Source organism: Colossoma macropomum, unplaced genomic scaffold (genome assembly GCF_904425465.1).
Source record: "Colossoma macropomum unplaced genomic scaffold, Colossoma_macropomum, whole genome shotgun sequence".
Lineage (NCBI taxonomy): Eukaryota > Metazoa > Chordata > Actinopteri > Characiformes > Serrasalmidae > Colossoma > Colossoma macropomum.
In genome coordinates, this window is record NW_023495267.1 from 150142 (window position 1) to 178139 (window position 27998).

The following is a 27998-nucleotide window of genomic DNA, read 5'->3' on the forward strand; positions in this document are numbered from 1 at the left end:
AGAAAGCCTTTTTTTGAAGGTGAGATTCTCCTTTAAATGGCATATAAATATGCTTTTGCGTTAAACTTCTGGTATCAAAAGTATTTTGGTATTTTCTATGATTCTCTTGTTGAAATTGAAACAACCAGATAAACCAGTTAAAAATGCTTTCATCAAATGTTTCACTGTCCATTTTAATAGGAGCAGACAGAACAGAACTAGAGGGAATATTTATTAGATGATCAACGTTCGCAATCATGGGCCACAAATAAGTCTTCCAAAACCTTCTAAATGTCTAAAATGCAATAGTTAAATGAAATTCATGAAAAAACAATGAGCTCAAAGACCTGAGGTTATCACTATTTAAAAGGCACATTTCCTAATATACATAGAAGACAATCTTCAAGTGCTTTGCATACACTTGTGTATATCTAAGAAACTGCTTCAACCTCACAGTACATTATATAATATTTGATTTTCAAAGTTAGCATTTGAGACAAATTCTAAGGACTCAAATAAGCAAATTCTAAAGCATCTTCCAGCTAAAAAGAAATACAAAAAACAGACCAAAAAAAAAGCACAGCTTGATGAGCCAAATGTATAAAAAGGGACTTTCTTGCCTTTAACAATAAACAAAAAATGACACCAATCCAACATTTAAGCTCATTAGAGAATGTTGGGTTGGCATTGTCTGTCTTCCCCATAATTAAAGGGAAACTCCACCAAAGTTATTCAGAGTAGTCTGACATGAAATGTGCTATCCTAGAGAAACCTCCAACAACAGTAGTGACAGGATCCAGATGCAGTGATTGATGCCTTTACAAGATGCCTCACAGAAAGCTGACTTGTTTATAGCTAATTTATTGATATTTTCTAAAACTGGTGGAATTCCCCTTCAAATGCTGAATGGAACAGAAAACTGACAAAAAGCACATTTCACATTTCACATTTTAGTGTATATGGGGATGTATGAGTGTAAGAGGATGTCCTCAACAACAACACCCACATATAGCATCATAATCTCTTTAAAAAAAGTAATAATTGGTACAATAATAATAACAGAAAAACATTAATTTTTGCTGCTATCTACAAGCACACAGTAAAATTGTTTTCCAAGTAAGTACGTTAAAAAGAAGGAAATACATTTATTTACATAAAGTAAAGCAAAACCCTGGTATTTCCCTACATAAAATATACAAATATAAAACAGATGACCATGAATGAGCATTCCATTCAAAAATATCTAAAAAACTGTATGAGTTTTGTGGATAACTGATAAAACCACAGAGATAAGACGCCCAAAAAAATGTTTCAAGAATACAGATTATCATGCACTGGGTCAAATACATCTTTGACCTAATCTCAACAACAGCCTCAATATTGAACATCTCTAAAGGCTCCATGCATGGTCCTTATCCATTTGTCTACTTAGGCACAATTCAGAAAAGAATTCATTATACAGTCAACAGTATGTTTCACTAAAGTTTTTGTCCATAGTCCTAAGCAATCCTTTTTCCTTGGAGTTATACTCCCGTTTTCTCTTTGATCCAGGCACGGAATTTGGGTACAGTGGTGTAAATGCCAGGCTTGTTCCTGCGGGCACAGCCGTCACCCCAGCTCACCACTCCTGCCAGAAACATCCGGCCAGTGCCAAGACTAGAGAGTGGACCACCAGAGTCACCCTGATTTAAAAAAACAAATAAAATAACACATTGAACAAAAACATTAAAAAAGCTTAAGTATTGGTAACCATAAGCATGTAATAGCCTGAAAATAGTTAGCTTTTAGAGGCATTACACATGCCTTAACACTTTATATGGTATCCATCACCACTGCTGTGAACAATTTTATCTCTGCAAGTTTGTCTGGAAGCACTCACCAAACACCAAACCACTTTCAATTACTGTTCATATCTTATTACATACAATTATGCAGACATTTGGAAAATTGGTAGAATTCTCCTTTACACTTGCTGAGAAATAGACCAATGTAATGTTTACATTTTTTTCATGTGAACAAAGTATATTATTATTATTAAATGTGGAAAATGATGTACAGTTTTAAATCAAGAGAATAATATAAACACACATACACATATACACACACATACATATATATATGTGTGTGTGTGTGTGTGTGTGTGTCTATGTCTATATACACACATACGTACATACATACACATACATACATATATATATATATATACATATATATATATATATACACATACATATATATATATATATATATATATATACACACACACACACACACACACACACCACACCACACACACTATATATATATATATATATATATATATATATGCACATACAAAACCAAAAACGCAAAACACACCTGACAAGCATCCACTCCTCCTTGTAGGATTCCAGCGCATGTCATGCGTGAAGTGATCTGCCCTTTCATCAGTTCATCACACACTGTGCTGTTAATGATACGCACTGCTGCTTTCTGTAACACTGTTGCACCAGTGCCTGCCACACACACACACACACACACACACACAGACACACACACATCAAGAGGGACTCACTCCTTCCTCTTTGTGCATGTCAAGTGACACAGCAAGTTTGATATTTTAATAAATACTGCATTATGGCTTGCTGCCAGTCATCCTACTATTTTGATAACTGAGGCCTTTTTAAAAAAAATGAGAAATCAGTGTATACCCAAACAAAACCTTAAAAGAATGTCTCTGCAAAAAATTTACATGATTTCCTACTTATGCCAGATGTAGTAAGCCAAGACTGTGCCTTTATTAGTTTAGTGCTGGAGCTTCGATGCTAATGTTTCTAACATACAATACCAGTCAATAGTTACTCAAAAATCTTTTCTGTAAATGGCCATCTTTTTTCACCCCAAGACCCACCTGTTTATACACACTAAAATCACCTTTTTAAATACAATTTTCTTTTTTTAAGTGCTGACACTGAAAAGCTAAGAATTGGATCTGAAGAAGATCAGACAAAACATAACCATAACGTAAAAACCATAACGTAAAAAAAAAACAAACAAAAAAAAAATATTTGGTTGCAATGATGTTATGAAAGGGGGGGGGGTGTAGAAATGTAGGAGGTAGATGTGGAATGTGATTTGGAGCTAGAATGTTCATACATGTCAAAACAAAGCAAACTAAAGAAAATTTGTGACAGGTCCTCACAAAACAAGGTAGGTGAAAACAACATGAGGTTGTGCTGCGGCTGCGTTGTCTTAAACGGATAACATGTAATTAACCTGCTACTGTGGCATTTTTATTTGTACATCTGTACAAATTATATGGTTATAATTTGAAAATGCTTGATTCTTAGATTTTAAATTTTTTAGTTAACATTTTTGCACTTATGACAAAGTTACTGGCCCAGCACAAACTACTGCCTACCCCTCAATTCAGGTCTGTAGACCACTAGAGGGTGCTTCACGGCCCACAGGTTGAGAAACCCTGTTCTAAACCACATGAACATTTCTATGCAAACTTAACAAAGGCGTCAATGCAGTTTGTGCCGGTTAAGAGGCGTTTTGGGGATGTATCTACACAAAAGATTTGAATGACTTTTGGCTTCAAGTGTTTGTTAGCAATGTTAGCCTTGTACCTGCAGTGCTAAACTAAAGATGTTAAAATCAGACACCACTGACTACGTCTGGGAAGCGGGAAACTGTGTAAATTTGATTTTTCATCAAACAATTCCTTTAATATGTCAAATTTAATACTGCAAAGCTCACGATAAAGTGATTATTTTATGATGGTGTACAAAATAAGTTAGGATTGGATTCTGCATTTGGAACATAGCAGCAATACTGAAACAACCTGCAGTAATATTATTGTTCAACATAACTACTGAATTTCTTAACAGCTAGCTTCAGCTAACTTCTGCCAAAATTGCTAAGCATGCCTGTAATATTACCAGTACCTCAAAGAGAACGTGAAGAGAATATGTAGAGAGCACTTCACTTTGCAGTGCTGTAGAATATTACATTCAATACTTACAGCCAACGTGCTTTTGCAATAGGCTCCTAGCTAAGATGACAAATTATCTTGGTTGGCTTACTCTAATGCTGTACTCTCTCACTCCTGTGAGTTGAAAGACACTTTATAATTTCTATTAAAATAATGTGTACTGTAATTGCATAAGTCTGGCAGACTTTTATAAAAATTGATATTTTTTATGATTTTGTGTCAGATGCATTCTGATTGGCGCTTGAAAATACTGGATTATTTACCCCCCAGCGTGGTAGAATGAGACACAGAACATGTTAGAACATGTTAATCCCTAAGTTTAAAAAGCAGATTAGAAAAAAAAAGGGTCAGAAATTGCTGGTTGAACATTAATTCAACGTAAAAAGATATGTTCTTATTTCACCAATAACATTACTGTATTCTGAAGGCTTGTCTTCATACCCAAGGTACCCATCGAAGCTCCACTACAGGCACTCTTTCAGCTTGGAAGCTAATATATATGAATTTTTATATTTAAGATGTTTTGATGCACCCTATTAACTTCAATCATAATAAGGGTAGACTAATATCAAACTGTTACAGTCCGGGGAACAACATATATTTAGATCGTGAACGATGAAATTACATGAATCCCTTAAACACACCTCCTTCTCTTGTGGCACCCCAGCCAGTTATCCAGACCTCCTTGCCTGCAGGAAAGTTGTAGGAGGCGGAAGGCAGGCAGATGGGCCGGATGGTGTCCTTGAAGATGACAGGCTGGTCCAGCTCCATTAGGGCTATATCGTTGTCAAAGGTGTATTCACTGTAATTGGGATGAGGGATGACCTGCTTCAGGTAGCGCTTCTCTGCTTTATCTAGCTGCTTCTGGGTATGAAGGCCTAGGTACACCTCCCATGAGCCTGGCTGAGAGAGCCTGTTACAAACACACACAAAAGCACACCCAAACCAATTAAAGCCCTTCCACAGATACATGATGTAGAAGAGTTTTGTTTATGCTTTTTTCCCCCCCCATGTCAGACTTATTGAACAAATCACTTCTTTTTCATTCACTCTACTAAAAGGTTGTCATAATAGCCAGCACTTCTCATGCATTTGCTGAGCTTTTAACAGCTTAGGAAAGCAAAACAAAGTGAAAATGGAAACTTCAGTTATTTGGTGAGGCAAGAGCAAGAGCAGATGTAAAGCAAAAAAGAAGCAGCATTTACTTCACTGAGCCTTCATCTTGTACGCAGTGAGCAGCAGTGACTAGCCATCGATCGCTGATCAGAGATGCTCCACACACATGGATAGAGCTCTTTATGTGAAGGCTGACCTGCCAAGGCCACTCGCCCTCTGTAGCATCCTGACCACCCACAATACGTGAGGTCTTATAGGGTCGTGTTCCACAATCTACAGGAGAAAAGCAGAGAAATTATATTAATACATAAGCAAAGTACAAGCAACTTAAATCAAATTTACACAAATGTTATACATCTGAATGTAGCCAAACAGTCAAGACAGTTTGGTGTCTGAAGCTTTTTTTTTAGGTTTTGCACTGGAGCTTTGAAGCTTATTTAACAAGTTAACTTACAGGCTTGCAAAGTACACACCCACATTATCAATCTATGTAGTTCAGACACTGTATAACAAACAGATATCTAAAAACACTGTCCGCTTTTTAAGTTACGAGCATGTCATACAAAGTCAAAAACCACATAAAATCTTTTTTAGATTTTATGATTTCATACAGTTTGAGACAAGTATGTGATGATTCAGGCATGCAGTTTGCACTTTGTTTTTCGATCTCAGTGATTCAGAGGAATTTTTCATGCATTTTTTACAAGCTGAGTTGATTACACTGACTGATTAACTAATGAAGTCAATATATCCTCTAAGGCTCTAAATGACCTAGCACCTGCTACCTCACAGAATGCCTATCTATGTTCATGTTCCAATATGTGAACTTAGATCTGCAGATTTTTTTGGCCTTTTGCAAATGTCGTCTGTAAAATACAGAAAAGGTATTTTTGGGTATTACGCTTCTAAACTGTGGGACTCAATTCCACCTTTTATTAGACAGTCAAGCTCAGTTGACACTTAAGAAGAAATGATATGTGTGTTGTACAGAAGTGGTAATCTCTTTAACTTAGTGTAAAATTTCACTTTTTGGTATTAATCTTTATTTGATCCGTGTTATGGCCTCGTGATTTTAATTCAATACTCATACTTTCTTCTTTTACTGTTAAGCTGTCTATAAAGCCCTGAGTTGCCACTGGTAAGAAAAGTGCTCTATAAATAAAGATATTATTATTATTTTTTTTTTTATTATTATTATTATAATAGAAACTGGTGAGTACAAACTTCCATTACTTGTTATTTGCATTACCCTAGAAGCTCCTGTACAAAACTGATCAACTACTGTGTGAATTAGACTTTTGGCCAAAATTACTACTGTACAATGGGAACCTCAGCCCCAGTGTGTTTTGTGATTTACCCCCACAGTCCTCATCAGATCCATCCTCACAGTCCTTCACTCCATCACACTCTGGGTTCTGCTTAGTGAGGCACTGGCCATTCTTGCACAGATAATTACTCTCTGTGCATGGTGTTGCTGAAGGAGAACAGAAATGACAAAAGAACGACATTTCAATAATTCATTAACACATACACAAGAATCAGTGACCATTTTAAAGACAAATAATAGTTATATTCACATAACATCTTATTCTTGACATATTCCATAACTTTGTTGAACTTGTTTGTTTTTACAATGACTGCCAAATGCGATTACTATGGCATATTTCCTCCCTTTAGTCATGAAGGAATCACTTTACCTCTACCACAGTCAGCTTCATCCGAATTATCACCACAGTCGTTTTGCCGATCACATTTCTGTTTGTCTGAGATACATTTACCATTACCACATACAAACTCGCCTGCCTTGCAAGAGGCTGAGAGAACAAGATAGGGAGATACAGAAGGAAATAGAGAGAGTTAGTTTAATACAAACAGCATTAAAAGGGAGATGACTCATGACTGATATATTTTGATATGACAAAAATGAGCAAGATAGCAACAGGGTATTAAAACACTGAAATTCTTACCACAATTCATTTCATCAGTCCTGTCTCCACAGTCATCAATGCCATCACACTTCCAGAACATTGGCTTACACAGACCATTCCTACAGCTGATCATGGTTGAGTCACAATCTGGAAGACCAAAAACACATGCTCACATGCAACATTTTGTAATGATTGAAATCTAAGAATTTCATTTGATGCTTTTGAATATCTCACAAGGAGTATGTTGTTCAAAAAACATCTGTGGAAAAACAAATTATTTGTCCTTTTTCTTTAAGAGCAAACTATCAACCCAGATTAGATCAGGGTGCTGTGTCCATATGGAAAATCTGTGTTTTTAATTTTTTGTGAGAATTAGTAGGTTGCAACTTCCTGCATCTGCAAGCATGGGCAAAGACTTGGCTTGGGTGGTGGGAGCCTCAGCTTGGGCAAATCTTAATGACCTAGGTTACCTAGATAGATAAAGTGTGTGTGAAGTGGCTCAAATTAACATAAGGTAAATAAAACTGTAAAGGTCAAGGTTGCGGTAAGTTCCCCAATTACATTAGCTAGTGTAAATTGCGCCTTCAAAATAAAATTGTTTAGGATAAAGATTATGTTTATTTACTCTATAACCATGTTTAGCTAATGTTTTTAAAAAGGTTTAAGGTTACAGTTAGTGATAATATTAGCTAGTTATCCAACTAGTAATTATGTAACTACAGCAAGCACTCTCCGTAACAGATTTGCACTGACAAATTATCACCTTAGGTTAATATAAGATACCTCACCAAGACTTCAGCCAGCCAACTTGGGTAGCTATGTAGTTAACTAACTTCTGCCCAAGCTGGGGTTTCTTCTACCCAAAGACTTTGTTTAGCCTGAGGATTCATCTGCAGGGCTGATGTCACTCAGTTTCTGGGGAGTACTCACTGCACTTCTTCTCATCACTGCTATCTCCACAGTCATTCCAACCATCGCAGCGCAGGTCATGGCTGACACAGCGTGTATTGCTGCACAAGAACTTATCCGGGCATGCTGAAGAGTAAGAAAGGTTAATGTTTACATGGGCTTCTCCTGTTGCATCCATTTGTCTTTCTCCGTTTTAGCATTTACTTTTTAAATTTATTTTTGCTATGTTACAGCAAACATGTGGAACTGTCTGGCAGGCCCTAAAAACTGGGTTGATGAACACTGGCATAGAGTGGGATCCTGGTGGGCTTTGTCTAAACTTGCACTTACGGTTAGTGGGCTCAAAGGCTGTGAAGATGGCATTAAATCCTCGATCTACATATGATGCATCAGAGTAGAAGATAACAGTCATTTGGTTTGTTTTGCTCGTCCGCACTGTGTTAGTTGGAAGTTCACCACACAACCTGTGGAGAAACACACACGCACTGTGTTGATCCAATACTTTATGTCCCAAATAAAGTACAAAGTGAAATTTTAGTAACTGCAAAAATCTATCAAACCAGCTTTATCACTCACTTTTCTTCATTGACTTGGACATAGTCCTTCTGACATTTTGGGTCACCCTTCGACATCATGAATTTGGAGAAGAGCAGCTTCACATTCATATTAGAGGGCACCTTCAATAAAGAAAAAGTTTACAAACTAATGTTTTTAACCCAACGATGGTAATTAGATATTAATATCAGCATGAGAGGCTGTCTAACCTGAATAGTCCATTCACACTTGGTAAGAGGTGGGTAATATTTTGGGTAGTTTGGTGATGTAAGGGTGCCAGTATTTCCTGTCAGGATTCCACCACATGTTACGTCTGAAGGCGGAGACAGAAGAGAGAAAGGGAACAATGATAGCCCTGTGTTTTTGAATTCATCGTTTGAGTTCTTTGAATCTGCATTAGTGTTCTGTGAAGCAATCTAACGGACAAAATATTCTTTAAAAAATTCTGTACCAGTAGATTGTCATTATGCAATAAATTAAATCATTCATCCCCTTAAATACTCTCAGGACATCATGATGAAGCATGCACTATAAGTAGATATTTCAAGGAATGGTCAACTGAAAAAAAACGTATTACATCAGCAGAGATTTGTTTGGTGACTGAAGTTTGCTTCTTTAGTTTTTAAGGTTACAAGGCTAATATAGATATCAAGTAATGGAAGTCTATGTCTATAACCGATTTCTATTATATAATTCTTGTAGATCCAATGAAAAACTAAAAACGCAAACTAAAGGCACCAAACATGTTTAGGTGATCGACCACATTACTTGTGGCTCTCTAGATCAGTCCTTGTGCATACCTCTGCTGCCCTTCACCAACTGAGTAGCATGAGCTCTGAAGCCAGGATAGTCTCCTTCCTCATTGGTTACCAATGTGACCAGCATGACATTTCCAGAGGAGATGAAGCTGAGAGGGTCGTTTGGAGAGTAGTATCCGCACTTCCTGCCAGCCAAAAAGACAATAATGACTTCACTAAAATGTCATTCTTTGTTAACACTTTATATCTTTATACAAACATGTTTTGTAGCTGAACCAGCAGTACGAGAACACAAAGAATGTGTGTGCTTTAAGTTGTGTGTTTTAAAAAAGGCTGGAAACCCTTGTTTATGTGTTATGTTACATGTTGTCAAATAGCCTGCTGTAATGCAAATGCTCAGCAGATGGCACTATATTCACATGTAATGGATAAACGATAGCTCAGCCCAAAATATATTTTTATTTATATTGTTGTATATAGCTGGACAAACTCTCACATTTGCACAAGATTTCTCTATTCCAAATGTGTTTAAAGTGTTATTAGGTGTGTTCTGCAGTATTCTGTAATGCAGCACAGTGTGCCCTTAGCCCCAGCAATGAGACATAAAAAATATTTTAAAAATGTGAATAAGTTTTTAAGTTTTTGTTTGTCATTGTTCTCTCACTACAACACCCAGTATGCATAGTGCAAACACATCATACAACCATTGGAAATTCCTGTGGTATCAACCAATCCTGACCGCTAGCCTAGTCACTGAGCTACAGGCTAATAAATACAACAAAGCTAGCATTAGTGTAACACATTGGTTGTTGAACAAAATAGTAAAAATAAGGCTAGCAAAATGAAGGCAAATCTCAACATTTACAGAAGCAAAGTTGGTATATGCCGACATTACTTAGTTAAATAGAATTGAAAGGTATTTTGTTAACACATACATTTTTTTCATCTAACAAGATGTAAAACTCAACAAGTAAACTCCTTGGATTAGCCTCAAATGTCGTTCCTGTGGTCACTTAGCTACAGAGACTGTTGCTGAAAGAGACGGATGAGGAGCTTGGGATCAAAATCATGAAAGCTACTTTACTTACAGCTGTACAGAAGCACTATTCTGATGTGGATCAAAACTTGACCTTCACTGACCTTCACTGCAACGCTACTTGATCCAAGGTTACTAATGTACATGACACTCATTTACTTTAGCAACTACTTAATTCTAAGTAGGTTACTCATTACGGTATCCATATCGGCAAGTACTAGAGAACATACTTGTACTCGGTCTAAAAAATAGCATTAATGCATCTCTACTTTTTTTTGTTTCGTTTTGTTCCCCCCTTCCCTCCCTATTCCTACAAATATGTACTTATATCTTATTGGCGTGATCGTGTTGTTCTCAAAGCAAAAACAATAAAAAAACTTAACAGTTTCTCCTACCTTAAAGATACGTTATCAAAAGTGAATCAAAAATTTCACTCAAGCGATTAATGTGACAGCATGACCGGGTGCTATGTATGTATGTTTACAGCAGATGCAGCAATGGTTGAATGTTTTATTTTAATACACTTAGAAAAAATAAAATAACAACAACGTAGTTAACTAATAATGGAATGACTGGAAATATTTAGGCATGTATTTTGCTTTTATGACTTGTTGGCTAAAGTCCCAGTGCAAAACTAAAGGACTAACTTTCAGATGTTTTATACAGGTGACACCTGATTTGGGTAATCTCTCACTCCTTTGTTGATTCTCTAGAACAGTGGTTCTTAATTCTGGTCCTGGAGTACCACAGCCCTGCATGCTGTTGTATTTGCTCTGAACACATTCACCTGACCCCAAGAAGAACTTGCTCATCAGTTACACCAGAGAAAGCTCTAAAATGGGACCAGGATTGAGAACCACTGTTCTAGACAGCACTATTCATTGGGTGCTGCTTCTTAATCTTTTTATAGTCTACCATTTAACACCTGCAGATACACCTTTCTGACTTCACTGTTATAATTACTTTAAACAAGGCTCAATTTAAGAACCAAATGTCTCACTATTTACTTTTTCTAATATTTTCAACTCAATTTTCTAAAATGGTGTTTGAAAATAAAGTCAGCATGGCCTACTTACTCAGCCATTATGCGGCTCTCGATGGCTGCCAGCGAGTCATACACTTTCACAAAATCATTTTTGCAGTCTCCCTCCAGATTGAAGGTACGGAAATCTAGCTTTATGACGTTGTTAGGGTCAGCCCGTAACTGCCACTGCACCAATGTGTTGGGTGGGTATGGGTAGTTGGGAAACCCTGGTGACTCAATAAGTATGGCCGTGTTTGGCCTAGTGCGTGCGCTGAATCTCTGAATTGCTGTGGAAACAGAGATAGCTTAGCCACAGTACAACCCATTTACTGTCTTATACACAGCACATGAAAAGAAATTAGTTCAAATAAAAACCACTGAAGCAAAACTCACAAGACTTTGCAAACATCCTTGAGTCCACAGCTGTGAGCAGAAAAAGTGACAGTGAGTGAATTAAAAGTAAGGTGTTTTCATCTAACACTAACCACCTTAATACAGGCAACTGTAAATTTTGACTCATTACTGAATTGTACCTGAAGTTTCTACGCTGTTAAAAAGTAAAGCTCCTTGGGGGTCTGTTAGGCGACGCTGTGACTTGGTTAAGATTTCGTTTATGCTGCTCATGGTGTTGTCTACAGCAGCTTCTTGTGACACTGGAACGTGGAACTCTGATAGATAATATGCTATTACACTGTTCTGACTGGAGAGAGAGGGAAGAAACAGAGAAATTAAAGAAAATAATATTTCACAAATACTAGGAAAGAGGGTGTGCTATTAGTGTAAAGGCTGCACCTGAAGGCTTGCACAGTAGAGTCAACGTAATATCTAGAGAGCTGCGGCGTCCTGGAGTAGATTTCTCTCAACTAAAAATGTTAAAACAGTAATGCAAAGGCAAAAAACAATGTCAAACCACAAATATTTGTCATCAACAAACAAACTGAAAATAATTGTAGATCTAGCTCTGACCCTGGCTCTTACCTGAGAGGCTACCTGTTTAGCCAGGGCCTGAAATTCTGTGCTGTTTGGGTTCTCATAAGCATCTTTAAACTCCTGGTTTGTGATGTTCATTAAGCCGCTGTACATCTTCTTCACCTTGATGTCCTTACGAACTGTAAGCCCACACAGGAGAAAGGAGGACAGGAGTTATAATTCTTAAAAACACTCACCTAAGAATCTAAGAAACAAAAGCAGTTACTTGTTTTGCAAAGGCAGTCAACAGTTTTCAGTTGTACACACAGAAGGAATTGAGAAGGTTACTTTTTTGCAGTGGAACATGAGGTCATACTATGTGTAGTGTGTTCAAGAAATGACTCTTATTGTGAAGTCGGGGCTGGTTTTCTCCAGAGGAATATGTACATAGAACAGGAAGAACTGAGAGACGGGAGCTGAGAGCTGAGAGTGCGCACGAGATGAGGCTTACAGCAAGCTGTTTAATAAAGCTGGTTAATGAGGCACCATGACTTGTGCAAAAGCTCTCTCTTTTAATAGTAGCAAACACTACATTTGGTGTCAGAAGTAAACGTTCCTTAATAGGAGGCATTCATATGATTAGGGATGGGTATTGTCAGGATTTTATCGATATCGCTATTGATACTTATTGACACTACTCTCCATAATTTGGTGCAAAAAACAACATGAAAAGATGTGAAAACAATCAAAATGAAAAGATATAAAAAAGGCTGTAAACATCTCCCTACATCTATAAGCAATTCAAAATTAATTACCCCTGGTTAGGCTATCTAGCAGTTTGCAATTTATGTTATGCTAACTAAAATGTTAATTCAGTACATACTCAGCTTAGTATTACTACTGTTCCCTGAAAAGCTGATTTAGGCTATCAAAATATCTTATATATATATATATATTCTTTTAATGCTGGAAACATTTTCTGATTAGGACGTTTAGACTATCAAACTATCAGAATTCAAACTGAAGTTCGCTTCCGTTTCAGCTTAAATGGTGCAGCAGTTTTTATTTTAACGCATGTAACTGTTGCACCAAGGTGGAGTGGAAACATTTGAACAAGAAGCTGGTGGACAGGAAGCTGACTTCAGCTTTGTAGTTTTAATGCTGGCAGCATTTTTGATAAGGTGTTTTAAGCTATCAAAATATCCTACCTAGAGTTTTATGTACATTTCAACAAGGGAACAGCATTTGTCACAACACTAGGAGGCTGCACTGAAAACGTACGCGCAGCAGCCGCTTTGCTAAAGTAAACATGCTGCACTGCTTAAGATTTATTGAATGTTGTCTTTGTGTTTCATGAGGCTGTTACCCTGTTTAAAAGGCAGCTACTGCTGTAATATGCTGCATTTAGCTTCCTTATTATTAAATTTAGTAAAGTGAGTCCTCATATTTGAATGTCTTTACCTTTCAGTTGTTACAGCAATGAAAGCGTTCAAATGTCTTTTACTATCTTAACTATTTCGAATGCTGAGCATCATTCTGTGTTCTTTGTCATAGAGAGCACAGAATGATGCTCAGCATTCAAAATGGTTAAGGTAGTCAGAGATATTTGTCCCTCCCACTACTCCATTCTAGCACCAACCATTTGAAAATGCCTGTTAATGTAGAATGAATTAATGTTACATAAATACCGGTAGCAGCACTCCTTGTCCAGGAGCTTGTCAATATTTTGGTACTGACCAGTCAAGATCAAGTACCAATTTTGTACCGGTTCTTGATACCCATGCCTACAGACGATTCGGCCGCCAGCAGCTAAGCTACATAGCTCAGAGGGAAGATGGAGAGCTCTGTTTGCGTGAAACTAGAAGAGGATGACAGCAAGTTTACAATTAGAAGACTGCCACCGGGAGTGATTTATACTGCCCGTGAGAACCATGAGAGCAATGATGGTGAAGGAAGAGCTGCCGTGGTGTCATGACATCAGCGGTAGATCCAGGTGCAGATGTAATTACAGAAGGCGGCACCAACGAACAGCATTTTGCACTAAGCGCTAAGAGTCTAAAATACTCTGGCAAAGCGGTCTGGGAGGCTTTCCATGCATAATTTGAACTGGTAGCTGAATCATGTGAGTAGTCCGATGAACAGAAATGCATTAGCTTGCTTGTTATTGCTAGACCCTAGTGAGAGATTTGATTACAGTGCATTGGTCTGGGCGCTCCGGAGAGATTTTGGACAGTGTTTTCAGTGCAGGCTCCTTCAGTCTGAACGGTGAAGACAGTCTGAACGGTGAAGACAGGCAGGGGAACCATTAAGATCCCTTTCTAATGACACTGACCCTAGCTAAATGGGTTTATGCTCACATTCCACCTCCTGTACATAGCAAGCCTGAGACCAGTTCATCAAGACACTGTCTCCAACTGAGCTACTTGCCTGAGGCCCTGAAGGCCCCTACATCCACGTCCATATTAGACTTTTGCCATTTCCATTGACACTGAAGGAGTTCCATGCACTTCTCTGGTGGACACGGTGCAACAGTCACAGATGACCAGCCAGAAGTGGTACTTGCTGGGTTTGGACTGGATGGCACAGCTCTTCCCCACCATGCTGTGACAGGTGAGCTAGTAACAATCATGGGGAGGGGACAGTTGATGGTGAGTCAGGGGCAAGGACATGCGCCATTTAGGCTGGATAGCTGAGGTCCAACAGATGCATTCTGGGCCTAGACTTTTTGAGAAGCGATGGGTGCCAAATGGACCTAGAGAGTGCCATACCGAGTTTCAGAGGTGGCCATGTGGTGACGAGGAAGCCACTGGATGCCCAGTACATATCGAAACACACAGCATCAGAGTTGATTGCAAGATCTCTGGGGGTGGAGCGTGCTGTCAGGTCGAGGGCAGCATGGCTTTTCATGGGCAGCACATACGAGCAGCACCCTTGTCAGCATCAAAAATGCAGATGAAGTGGAAGGCAATGGAGAGGAGTGCCACTGCTGCTGCTGTTGTTGTTGTTAGTGGCACCCTACTTGACGTATGAGCTGTGAAGAGTTCCTCTGCGCCCTGCTCAGTCTCTTTTCTCCCTCAAACCAAGGGAGGGGATGCTCACGGAGCTGGTGTTCGGCTGCTGACTAGGGCAGAGCAGGACAGTGCCAACTAGAGCAGGGTATGCTGTGGTGCTGCTGTGCCATAGACATGGGCCTGAGCGGGCAGCTCACGGCACTTGTGCTGGCTGGGATGGTGGACAGGCCTACACCAGCACACTCTAGGAGGCGGAGCCATTTCAGTTCAAAGACTTTGTCATCCTTGGGGGCAAGGACTTTTGTAAGGGGCGGGAATGTAGCGTGTTCAAGAAATGTAGGTCTAGGTTGTTTGTTTGTTTATTTATTCACAGGTAATTCTGATAAAAACTCTTATTGTGAAGACACCTGGTTAGTAAATCACCATGACTGGTGCAAAAGCTGTGTCTTTTAATAACCGTGAATGCCTCATATGTAAATAAGAATAAATAAACCAATTATAACAACTCTTTTTAGCATCTTTATTTTGTCTGTACTACAAGAAATTAAAAGCTGATGAGGGGCCACTTTGGCCAGAAACTTGGCTCTGATTGGTCCAAGAGCTGCTTTTGATCTGAAATTCTTAACTTGTTCTACCTTGGAGTGGGTTAGTCAGAACTGCTGACAGTGATAGTGAGAGAAACCAGGCATCCATAACATTTAATGCCTCAAAAATCTCAGACAGTTATTGCACAAAATGGGTATGAACATGCCAGGGACATTGTTTTCTGATAGTTCTGAGAAGTTTTTTTGTAAAACTTGGCAGCTAAAATTTGATCTAGTCATTGTTGGTAGAATGGAACATGCAGGGCGTTCTAAGGTAACAGAGTCCCCAAAAAACTTATTTTTTCAGACCACCAATTTACAAGTATCAACATAAAAAAAACAGAAAAAATGTGTGAATTGGCAGGTCTTATTGGTTAGTACATAAAATGGCTAAATTTGTGTTGCAGACATTGCAATCTTGGTTCCTGTCACCACCACTGCAAAGAAATCTGGGTCTGTAAGTTTCTCTGCAAAATACCATTTCATATTAAAACAATCACGACTTTGTTTACACCTCAACAATTAAAGTACATACATACATACATACATGAATATAATACAATAGATAAATCCATAAATAAATAAATAAATAAAGCATGCTCACAGTGGAAATGCCAAACCAGAAGTCCTGTCATCAAAGCCATGACACAGGCGAAGATCACTACACCAATGATGGCACCAACCTTCCCAGGACCCTTCTTTTTCTCCAGTTTTGTGGAGTCTGTTGCTGGCAGGAATTGGACTGCCTGCTCCCAGTCCTTGTCCTGAGCAAGTAATAAAGAACAGAGAAATAGAAAGCAAATTTCACAGCTTTTTTCCTTGACTTTACTTCTCTTAGTGAACCTTTATCTATACTTGTTCTTCCAGTTACTACTAAATTCCATCAGTGATGGTCAATCAGTAAAAAGAAGAAGAAGAAAAAAAAGCAACAACAACAAGTCATTTAAACGTGAATTCAAAATTATAAACCTACGAAGTACCATGCCAGGTGAATGAATGCTCTTTCCTCCTTTAAATACCCTCTGCTGCTTGTCTTCAGTTTCACCTTTATTATACAGCGATCACGTTTTTTTAACACCATTTAATACATAGCTGTAAAGGAGCTGAGAACTACGTAATATTTAGTGGCATCTAGTGGTGAAGTTGCAGATTACACCCAACTGAATACCCATCCTGTTCCAAACGTGTAGTAAAACCTATGGTGGCAGTCAGGTTTTCTGCTGTAGCTTGTCCTGATTTTGCTTTGCTTCTTCACGGTTTTTATTTCTTTGACGATGAGGATTCACCTTCCCTTGCTAATTTTCTTTTTATTGGGGAAAGTCTTTTGAAAAGAACATAGAAGAAAATAGCAAATTACAATTATCAACTAGCACCACAATTATGGTTATCTAAGGACAGTTCCATTATGGGCCTATTCAGGTGCTTTGCTTTCAATGTTTGTATACTTTTATGTATCTATATACGCATAAACACATAATTACATACATACACACAAACCTTATGGTAAGCATATATATATATATATATATATATATATATATATATATATATATATATATATATATATATATATATTTGTTTCTGCACAGGTGTAATAAAGAATCGAAGGACATTTTTCCAGCAAAATTCTCTCCATGTTAAGGAACTTCTTGTTGCCCACTGAAGCTGACATATTTTTTTCCCCCTCTGACCCTCTGACATTGCAATCTGAGATATTTTACCCTCCTTCTCCCACTTTTCTTTAATATAAAATGTATTATCCTTCCTACAAAAGAGGGAGTTCTTTACAAATCCTAGAGATAATTTTAGAACAAGTACCTAATCTAATAGTTGACCAAATAATTTTGAGGAGTCCTGTCTCAACAGCTTGTGGATTTACATTTTTAAAAGATTCATTGAAGTAACATCGCACTTGAAGATATCTATAAAAATCTTTCTGTTCCAATCCAAAATCTTCCTTTAAAGACTGGAATGACCAGAGTACTCCTTTATGTAGAAAGGTAATGTATGCTGTAAGACCCTTCCCTACCCATACTTTAAAGCCTTTGTCTTCTTTATTAGGGGGAAACGTACTATCATAGGCACACCATTTCAGCAGTCTTACTGAATCTTGTATCCCATCCATCCATCCATCATCTAAACCGCTTATCCTTCTGGGTCGCGGTGGGGTGCTGGAGCCTATCCCAGCTGTCATTGGGCGGAAGGCAGGATACACCCTGGACAGGTCGCCAGTCCGTCGCAGGGCAGACAGACACACATACACATTCACACACTCACTCACACCTAGGGGCAATTCAGCATGTCCAATCAGCCTAACTGCATGTCTTTGGACTGTGGGAGGAAACCGGAGTACCCGGAGGAAACCCACGCAGAGTACAGGCAAACTCCACACAGAAATGACCCTGGTCACTCAGCCGGGAATCGAACCCAGGCCATTCTTGCTGTGAGGCGACAGCGCTACCCACTGCGCCACCGTGCCGCCCATCTTGTATCCCACATAAAGTAATTATCCTTTCCCAAATTTTCATTGTTAGATTGATCCAGGGATTCTCCCTGTCCAAAAGCTATTTCATTAATGTTCTATCAGCTATCATAGCTTGCAATGGGAAACTTACTGCCAATGCATTTTCAATTTCCTTCCATCTTGCTGTATAGTGCTCACTACTCCAACATATTAAAGGCCTTAATTGAGAAGCATAAAAGTAATCACGCAGACAGGGGAGGGAGATTCCTCCTTTTTCTTTTCCCTGCTGTAGTGTGATATACTTAATTCTAGGTTTACGCCACTGCCAAATAAACCGGGAAATCCATTTGTCCCATTCTCTAAATTGCTGATCTGATATCTCTACTGGTAGACTTTGAAAAAGATAAAGTAATCAAGGTAGTACATTCATTTTGATTGTTTCTACCCTCTTGATTAGGGTGAGGCAGGGGATAAGGTTCCATCTTTGCATATCTGCCTTTATTGTAATATTTAAGGGACCATAGTTTACTTGAAACAAATCTGACAATTCTTTTGGTAAAAACACTCCCAAATACTTTATTTGATATGACTGCCGATTGAGCTTATATGCATCCCTGAGACTTTTAGGGGGGACATAATGTCAGAGTCTTTTGTATATTGAGTTTATATCCTGAAAGAGCCCCATACTCTTCCAATGTATTCATCAGTGACAGGAGTGACTGAGTAGGCTGCCCTAGGAACACTAAAACATCATCTGCAAATAATGCGAGTTTTTGTTCGATACAAAATACCTCAATTCCTTTAATTTCCCTGGTCTGTCTAATTATTTGACTTAAAGGTTCAATACATAAAGAGAATAACAAAGGTGAAATTGGGCACCCTTGTCTAGTTCCTCGTTCTAACACAAATGAGCTTGAGAGGTCTGCATTTATTTTAGTTCTTGCACTGGGCTTATTGTATATCGTTTGGATTATTTTAATGAATGCAGGATGGTAGCCAAACTTTCTTAGAACTTTATATAAAAAGGACCACCTAACCGAATCAAATGCATTTTCGGCATCTAAAATAATTAACATTGCCTCAAGTTTGTTTTGGTTAATGTATCTCATTATATGTAGGGTTCTCCTTATGTTGTCATGTGTCAGACTATCCTTTCCCTCTTTGGGTATAACTGAAATAATTGCTTCCCTCCATGAGGGTGGGATTTCACCTGTTTCTATTACCCAGTTCATGGCCGACAACATGACAGGGACCAGTTGTTCTTTGAATACTTTATACCACTCAGAGGTATATCCGTCTGTTCCTGGGGATTTTCCTGGTTTTAATCTAGAAATGGCTAAATTCAATTCCTCAGCTGTGAAGTCTTTTATTTTGTGAATCTGTTACTACAGGTAATTCCAGGGAGTCTAGAAACTTGTCAATTTGTTCATCATTTGGCACATGTGGTTGGGAGTACAGATCTTTATAATAAACCTCAAAACTTTCTTGTACTTTCTCTATTTTAGACTCCATCACGTTAGTTTTCGGGTTTCTAATTCTATTAATAGTACTATCCGCTTGTTGTTTTTGCAGTCTGTAGGCTAAGAGCTTTGCTGATCTTCCTCCAGGTTCATAATGTCTTTGTTTCAAGTACATAAGTTTCTGTTGTATTTCCAAATTGTACATGTCATTAATTTCATGCTTTAATCTATTTATTTCCTGTTTCAAATTTGAGTGGGCTGTATTGTAATTAACTGTCTGTAAGCCTTTTAGTTGTGCCTGCATTTGTTCTAATTTCTGAGCCCTTAGTTTCTTATTTAAAAGAGGTTATCCCTATAATTTTTCCCCTCATGACGGCCTTCATAGCATCCCATAAAATAGACGGTGAGACATCCCCATTATCATTTTGCTCCAAGTATTCTCTAATATCAGTTTTCAAATTCTGTACAATCTGAAGATTATTCAAAATATTTGGATTCAACTTCCATAATGTTGACCTACGTTTCCTATTCAACATTATGGGTAAATAAATGGGAGCATGATCAGATAGGTCTATTACACCAATATCACAATCTCTTACTTTATCCCTATCTCGACTAAAAGTAAAAAAATAATCTATTCTAGGATAAGTCAGGTGTGGTGGAGAGTAATGCGTATAATCCCTACTTGATGGATACATCTCCCTCCAAATATCTATTATCCCTAATTCTTTCATCACCATATTGACTCTGTTGCAAACTGAATTTTGCTGTATACTTAATCCAGAGGAATCTACATTTGGATTTAGACGAATATTCAGGTCACCCCCACAAATCAGCACACCCTGTGAATTGGCCATCAACTCAAATAGCCTTTTGTAAAAGTTCCATTCACTTCCTGGAGGAGCATATATATATTTAAGAGTGACACAACTGATCCCTGTATTTTCCCTGTTACCATTACGAACCTCCCATCCTCATCTTTAGTTTCTGATATGTGTTCAAATTCTAATGTATTTGAAATCAAAACTGCTACTCCTCTTATATGTCCTGCTTTATATGAGGAAAAATACAAGTGTTTGAAACCCATTGATTTTAGTTTAACATGCTCAGTTTTGTTCAAGTGTGTTTCTTGAAGATATGCAATGTGCCCTTTCTTTTTTAAGTTTAGATAAAATTTTCCGTCTCTTGATTGGATTTAAGACCCCGTTGACGTTAAAAGAAATTATTTCAAAAGAAATTAGAAATTATTTTTTTTGACTTAAAAGGTCATCTACTCTTGGCCATCCTAACGCTTAATTTTTCTCTGGAGCCCGTCGCCCCTTTGTCACGGTTGCCACGTCTTGCCCGTAGCCTGCCTGGTTGTCATGTCAATAGCCGTATCTGATCCAGAAGCTTGTCAGGCTGAGAGACCACTCCTCCACTGACTCAGAAGTTACCGTCCCTTTGTCATAAAAAACTTTTAGCTTTGCTGGATACAGAGTCCGGAACTTTATGTTGTTGCCCTTTAATGCTCGTCGTGATTCGGCGTATTCCATTCGTTTGATGAGGATTCCCGACGCATAATCGTGATCCAGGCTTATTTTGCTGTTTTTCCACACGAAACGTCTCCTTTGCCATGTCAGTTTCAAGACTTCTTCCTTTGTTCTGTAGCTAAGAAATATGACGATCAGCGATCTTGGCGGTGCTCCAGTGGGGGGTTACGGCCCCAGAGCCCGGTGCGCTCGCTCTATGTGAATGTCCGTTGTGGACGGTATTTCGAGGTTCTCTCTAAGCAGGTTTTCCACAAAAGTAATCATGGAGCATGCATCCCCCTCAGACCCTTCTGGGACCCCGTATATCCTCACGTTCTCACGCCTCGAACGACTCTCCTGGTCCATTAGGCTACCTTGAAGCTGTACCTGAAGTTTTAGCATCTCAGCCAGAACCTCTTCTGTGCCTTGTATTCTTTCTTCGTTCTGTACAATTCGCGCTTCAGCGTCATCCATCCTCGAATTAACTTTCGCTATCTCTCCTTTAATGGCTTCGAGCTGACCCTTACAGTCTTGTCGAAAGTCCCGTATTTGTCTTAGAATCAACTCCAGATTCACTGCTTCTGCTGTTTCCTCCACTCGTTTCCTCCACTCGTTTCCTCCACTCATCATGGCTGGTGGCGTTGGCTGACGAAGCGCTACCACAGGAGTCAGATTCGTCGTCACGTTTTTCAAGTTGTTCGGTCGTTTTTTGCCCTTAAACCTAATCTGAAGGCCACATGCAGTTTGGAGGTCTGTAGCTATCGACTCTGCAGTCCAGTGGTGGCGTGCTTTACACCACTGCATTCGACGCTTTGCATTGCGCTTGGTGATGTAAGGCTTGGATGCAGCTGCTAGGCCATGGAAACCCATTCCATGAAGCTCTCTACGCACTGTTCTTGAGCTAATCTGAAGGCCACATGAAGTTTGGAGGTCTGTAGTGATCGATTCTGCAGAAGGTTGGCAACCTCTGCGCACTATGCGCCTCAGCATCGGCTGACCCCGCTCTGTCATTTTACGTGGCCTACCACTTCGTGGTTGAGTAGGTGTCGTTCCCAATCGCTTCCACTTTGTTATAATACCACTGACAGTTGACTGTAATATTTAGTAGCGAGGAAATTTCACGACTGGACTTGTTGCACAGGTGGCATCCTATCAGAGTACCACGGTGGGATTCACTGAGCTCCTGAAAGCGAGCCATTCTTTCAGAAATGTTTGTAAAAGCAGTCTGCATGCCTAGGTGCTTGGATTCATATACCTGTGGCCATTGAAGTGATTGGAACACCTGAATTCAATGATTTGGATTGGTGAGTAATTACTTCTGGCAATATAGTGTAACATTTTGAGACTTTGGGGGGCATAAATACTTTGTTTGAGTCATTGTAGAATAATATATGTCATGTATTTATTAAATTATTTCATAAGAAAATAATGATTTTGGACACAAAAAATGCATGTATAGTACATTTATTAAAGGCTTTTGTCTTTTTGTCCTAGTTCATCTTCCTCCAGTTAGGCATTATGGAATATTTTAAAGGAAATATTCTATCCATCCATGGTTTGTTATTGTCCAGTTTCATTTTTAGTGTTTGGCCTTTGCTAATAACTCAGACTACTTGATTAATTGTCCGTTAAAAACTCTGATTAGTATAATTTGTCAACATAATCAGCAGATTATTTGATTACTAAAATAATCTATAGTGACAACTCTAGATACAAAACTTGATTGTCTTTCAAATTTATATCTCTCCTTCAAATTACAATGTTGTTGCTGAAATGAGTTTTCATAAGCTTTATATGGTGTTGTAGAGGATGTGAGTATCGTAACTAAGCTCGGTGAAACTATGATGAGTCAGATTACAGGTGTGACACGTGATCTGACATTCTGGTGTTACGTCATAGCCCTGACCTAGTTTCTGTTTATCACAATCATTTCTCTTAATGTCCCAGGAATGCTACATTAAGCAACTCTCGGTGTGCTAGCTCAGAATGACAAACAGACCATTCTCATTTTTGTTTCTACTAGTTTCACTCCTGAAATGTCCCCCACCCCCAATATACATCATCCCTACCCAGACAATATGACTCAAAATAAAATTAAGGAAGGTAGGAAAGGGGGATACTAAGTAATACCAAGGCTAATATCCTGATACCAAAACCAATACTCCTCTTGTGCACATATAAAGGGGAATTTATTATCACATCTACAGTGAAAACCAGTAAATGTGGACATGAAAAATTGACTTATTAAATTGAATAAATTAACTGCCATATGAAATGACTGTAGAGAGAGGGTGGAAGGAAAAGTAGTTCCTATCTTACACATTTATGTGCTACATTTATATTTCCACTTTTTCAGCATTAAACATTTATGGCATCTGGCAGACGTTCTTATCCATAGTGACATATCCAGTTTCATAAAATTCACCCATTACTATGTAGTTTGTCAAAAGCAATCAAAAACCATAAATTGCTATTACAATGAGCAAATTAACTAAATTATTACTAACAATATGCTTAATAATCGTACCATTCAATGATGGAACATGGAAGAGAGCAGCCAGCCTTAGGCTATTAAAGAAGCAGCTAGATCAACAACAATGTAAAGAGTAAAAGCAAAACTCTAATTGAAATTTGGAAAAGTTCAAATTTTTCTTGACAAATTTAGCATTTAAACGGTTCTGGTGTGGCATTTAGTATGGGGAACATTCTGTTCACTCATCTAATAAAGCTTTTGATAAAACAGTCTGGACTAAAACTCAAATTCAGCACTTCAAAAGACTTTAATTATCACGTCAGTGGCACAGATACACCTGTGACAAAAATTTACTAAACACCCTCAGGGTGAAGCGAAGTGCATACTGCACACCAGAATGAGTAGAACACCAGTTAAGTGTTAAATCAGGTCAACAGGTTTGATATAGTACAGTAGCATAAGGTGTTATTACTGCAAAATCAAACTAGGTCACTAGCTAGTAATTATATGCACCAGTACTCAAACACTCGGTTAACTGTTTGAGGTGCCAGTATTCAAATACACAAGTCACTATTCGAGTACTCTTTCTGTTTCATCACATGAAGACAAAGAAAATATAGAGGCTATTAATTCAATGAAATGGCACTTTTATGTTTTAACACAAGTGTAAAATGTTAAGGTTTTGCTCCTGTTTGTGAGGAAGTGCGTATGTTACACCGGCATACGCACTTAACAAGGCTAACTACTCTAGCTTATGTGAGCTAGGTCCAGATACAGTGGAAACAGCCTATATTCATGGCTGCCAACTTTTACATTATGGGAGGCGAGTTGGTCCTTAACATTTTATGATATTTTATTCCTTTTAAAAAACAATAATAAAGATATTTTTAAATGTCTGTATACAGCAGCACTGTAATTCTATTTTAAATATAATTTTTTTTTATGCTTTGCCATGCTCCAATCTGTCTGGTTTCCACACTAACACTACATATGTCAACAAAACAGAGAACTAATATTCTTCATTATATATATATATATATAAATGTATACTTATATATATGAACGTCAATTTTGGGGCAGTTAACATAACCACCCTACTGCATTCAATACAATTACAAAGTGGCAGGTTAATAAAAGGTACTGTCCAAAATGATTCTATTTCAAGAATATTTCAGAATATCTCAGAAATTGGGATAGGATTATATAACGAAGGGACCGCAGCGATTGTTTTTCCTCTTGTTTTATGTTAAACGTCTTTCATTTAGTAGCCTATAAAGGGGATCTTAACTTGATGTAAATAAATTAATACAACTACTACAATGATTGTTTATGCTGAATAAGCATTGTAGGTAAGTTACAGCATTCCTTAAGCCATATAGATATTCAGAACAGCACCTTCTTACACAAAGCTGAATCTTATTCACCAGCTTCTTGTATGAATTTTCCCATTCCACCTTAAATGGTGCAGCCTCAGGCAGCAGAATGTAACTGCTGCACCATTTAAGGTGGAACCGAAAAATTCAAACAAGAATTTGCACGATTATATTTTTTAACACAAGTTCCAATGTTTTGTGTTTTGGTCAACTAGCGACCCAGTGTCTCGTAGTGCAGTTTATTTCCTACTGCAGTGTTTAAGCGACGCTTAGCAAACACCTCAGTTCATTGTTATATTCTATTCTAGTAAATGGATACCAGTTCTGCCCTACTGATCTACAATATACACGAACCGGCAGTGACAGACTAGCTAGCATGATCTCCTTCACCTTAAGCAAAGTCCTTATAGGAAAGTCTGTTTACTCTGTGGCCATTTTGCAACGCTGCCTGGCAGTTATTTTCAGCCATACAAGACCATACTCCTACCTCTCTGATTGGGGAGACACCAAAATACTTGAAAATATAAGTCAAATATAAGAATATCCTTTCATTAACACTTGCAGATACTCGAATATCAAAATTAGTCGAAATGCACATCCCTAGTGAATCACTACTCAATTCGTTCATTTTCATTGGTGTGAAATTGAAATGAACATTTCCTATGACAGTTGGCATGCCACTTCATACAATATGCGCAGTATTTTATAGTACAGTACTGTGCAAAAGTCAAAGTTGACCCTTCATTTATTTAATGTTCAGTCAAAACAGCCATTACAAGTATTACACAAGTATCACACAAGTTCATTTTTCAGGAGATATTTCTGAAGAGGTTTGATAAAAGTTAATCCACTTGCATAAGGAAATGTAACATGAAGGCAACTAAGTGAAAAGGCAGGAGTCTCCAAAAAAGTTTTAAAAGAATAGAGGACACAAAACAACCATGCAAGACGGGTAGACTACTAAAATTCTCACCCTCAGATAAACACTACTTAAAGTTTGCTTGAGAGATCAAGCTTCAATCTTGCTTCAGATCTGAAAAAAAGATGTTTCTGCCCATTTTTTCACTGTAAGAAGACAACTTGTTACAGGTCCAAAAGGTTGTGCAGCTGTCAAGAAGCTGTTACTGAGAAAATGAAATAAACAAAAAAAAAGACAATTTTTTTAATCAAATCAAACAGAGAAGCTGCTGATGTTCTCAGAACAATAGACTGCCTACGCCAGAGGCAGACCTCAACATCACTCAATGCAAAAACATGCTTAAGTCATACCTGTTTATAAATATGCACTATGCAGGCATGTACACTTTTAATTCTTTGTGTATGTCAATCATCATCACATCCTTAGGGTAAGACCATGATGCAAACATAATGCACTGGGAAGAGCAACTTGAGCTCACAATTCCATTGATTATCAATAGGAGAGTCTATCTTGTAGGCCTGTAATGCTGCTGATTTAACCCAGAGGAGAGGTGAACACCTATTAACCTATTTAATAGCAGCTTTGCTCTCTTCTAAGAAGACTAAAGAATAAAGCCAATTCACTACTATTTCCTCACAGAGTAAATTTCATAATGTGGGTGTGTTCACTCAGTAGCATTCTTGACCATGTATCATGACTGTCCTCAACGCAGACAATATCAAACTACTTAAATATACATATTTACAAAATCAAAAACCATCATATTTCTGCACCTCTATTTTATGTGAGAGACTAATCGTAAACATGTTATGAATATGAAAGGTGGCATTTGATATTGAATCCAATGTTTTCATTTACAGCTTTAGTTCAGTGGAAAGACTATGAGCCACTGTAACCTTTCAAAACTGAACTTTGAGCAAAGAGCTGCACGTTGATTTAGCAGTCCTCTTTAAGCAAATTCGTTTTCACTTTATGAACATTTTCCAAAGCATACACACACACACACACACACACACACACACACATATATACACACACACAAAAAAAGGAGACTGAGAATAGCACTTAACTAAAACACTGTACTTTTGTACAAGCTTTAGGCTCAACTGCTCTGATCAGGCCGTTCAGCATTGTTTATAGCTCACAGCAATGTGAACTCAATATTATTGCCGAAATGGAAACAGGGTGTAACCCCTGTTGCTTCTTGAGCTTCATTAAGATCATTGTAAACACTTTTAACCTGAACAAGACAAGAGTCAGCCATATGTTTTTTGTGAATTTTTCACCACCTGATTGTATAATTGTGTTTGTTCTCCAGGGTAAGTTATTCAGCTAAGTTACCTCTGACTTGTTTCTGTCAACCTGATTTTAAATAATGTTAAATGTTTAGCAGCCTGACCAAAATTAATCTGTACTCCCATCTCCCATACAAACAACCAGCACAACAACTGGTGTAAGGGCTGTTGAAAGGAAAGGTCGCAGTGACCTAGAAGAAGAAGAAAAAAAAACGACAATGCAATTTTATACACTTAAGGAAAAACAAAGGCAACATGCAAAAGTGAGGCCTACCGAAGACTTTGGAGTGTAACGCATTCCTGCATCCATTGGATCCATCATTTTGAGAAAAACTGGAAATAAACAGAATTTATTTCCACTGTCCTCCGTGGCACCCGACGCTTCAAGTATCGCCTTTGTTGTTTAGTTCCGGATTGAGCAAAACCCGTCAGTAAGTCTTGGTATTTTACTGTCGACAACAAGTGAACGCAACACGCCCCCAAGCAACAAACCTGTAACCAATTTGTTAAAAATAATCCAGCTTTTAAAAATGGCTAACAAAATGGAAATAATACCTATACTAAACGTATTAAAACAGAAGCCAGCTCTCTTGCTGCTGTTCAAAACGAACACTATTAAATTAACCAGTTTTCACAAACACCCGGAACATGTCGCCTCGCCTACCTATGTGACCGAAAAATAGAAAAAAATCCGGAATCAGGTTACAGTGGGCGTGTT

General features: G+C 38.2%; 1 protein-coding gene across 1 annotated transcript; it reads right to left on the bottom strand.

The window, feature by feature from the left end:
• Window positions 1–152: 152 nt before the first annotated feature.
• On the bottom strand, window positions 153–27987 carry st14a (ST14 transmembrane serine protease matriptase a). Its single transcript, XM_036561628.1, has 19 exons — window positions 27555–27987; window positions 16390–16549; window positions 12260–12390; window positions 12074–12144; window positions 11815–11981; window positions 11675–11704; window positions 11334–11568; window positions 9264–9406; window positions 8673–8776; window positions 8485–8585; window positions 8239–8372; window positions 7930–8034; window positions 7039–7146; window positions 6769–6885; window positions 6429–6545; window positions 5161–5344; window positions 4600–4868; window positions 2338–2474; window positions 153–1661 (listed from the first exon to the last, which is right to left on the bottom strand). The coding sequence occupies exons 1-19, from the start codon at window positions 27600–27602 to the stop codon at window positions 1503–1505; spliced, it is 2520 nt and encodes an 839-aa protein (XP_036417521.1). The 5' UTR covers window positions 27603–27987; the 3' UTR covers window positions 153–1502.
• Window positions 27988–27998: the final 11 nt, after the last annotated feature.

Coding starts and splice junctions, on each gene's coding strand:
- st14a (XM_036561628.1), bottom strand. CDS start 27,602: ATGATGGATCCAATGGATGCAGGAATGCGTTACACTCCAAAGTCTTCG. Junction 6,886..7,038: donor GACTGATGAAATGAATTGTG/GTAAGAATTTCA, acceptor TTGTTCTCTCAG/CCTCTTGCAAGGCAGGCGAG. Junction 5,345..6,428: donor ATCTGATGAGGACTGTGGGG/GTAAATCACAAA, acceptor TTTCTCCTGTAG/ATTGTGGAACACGACCCTAT.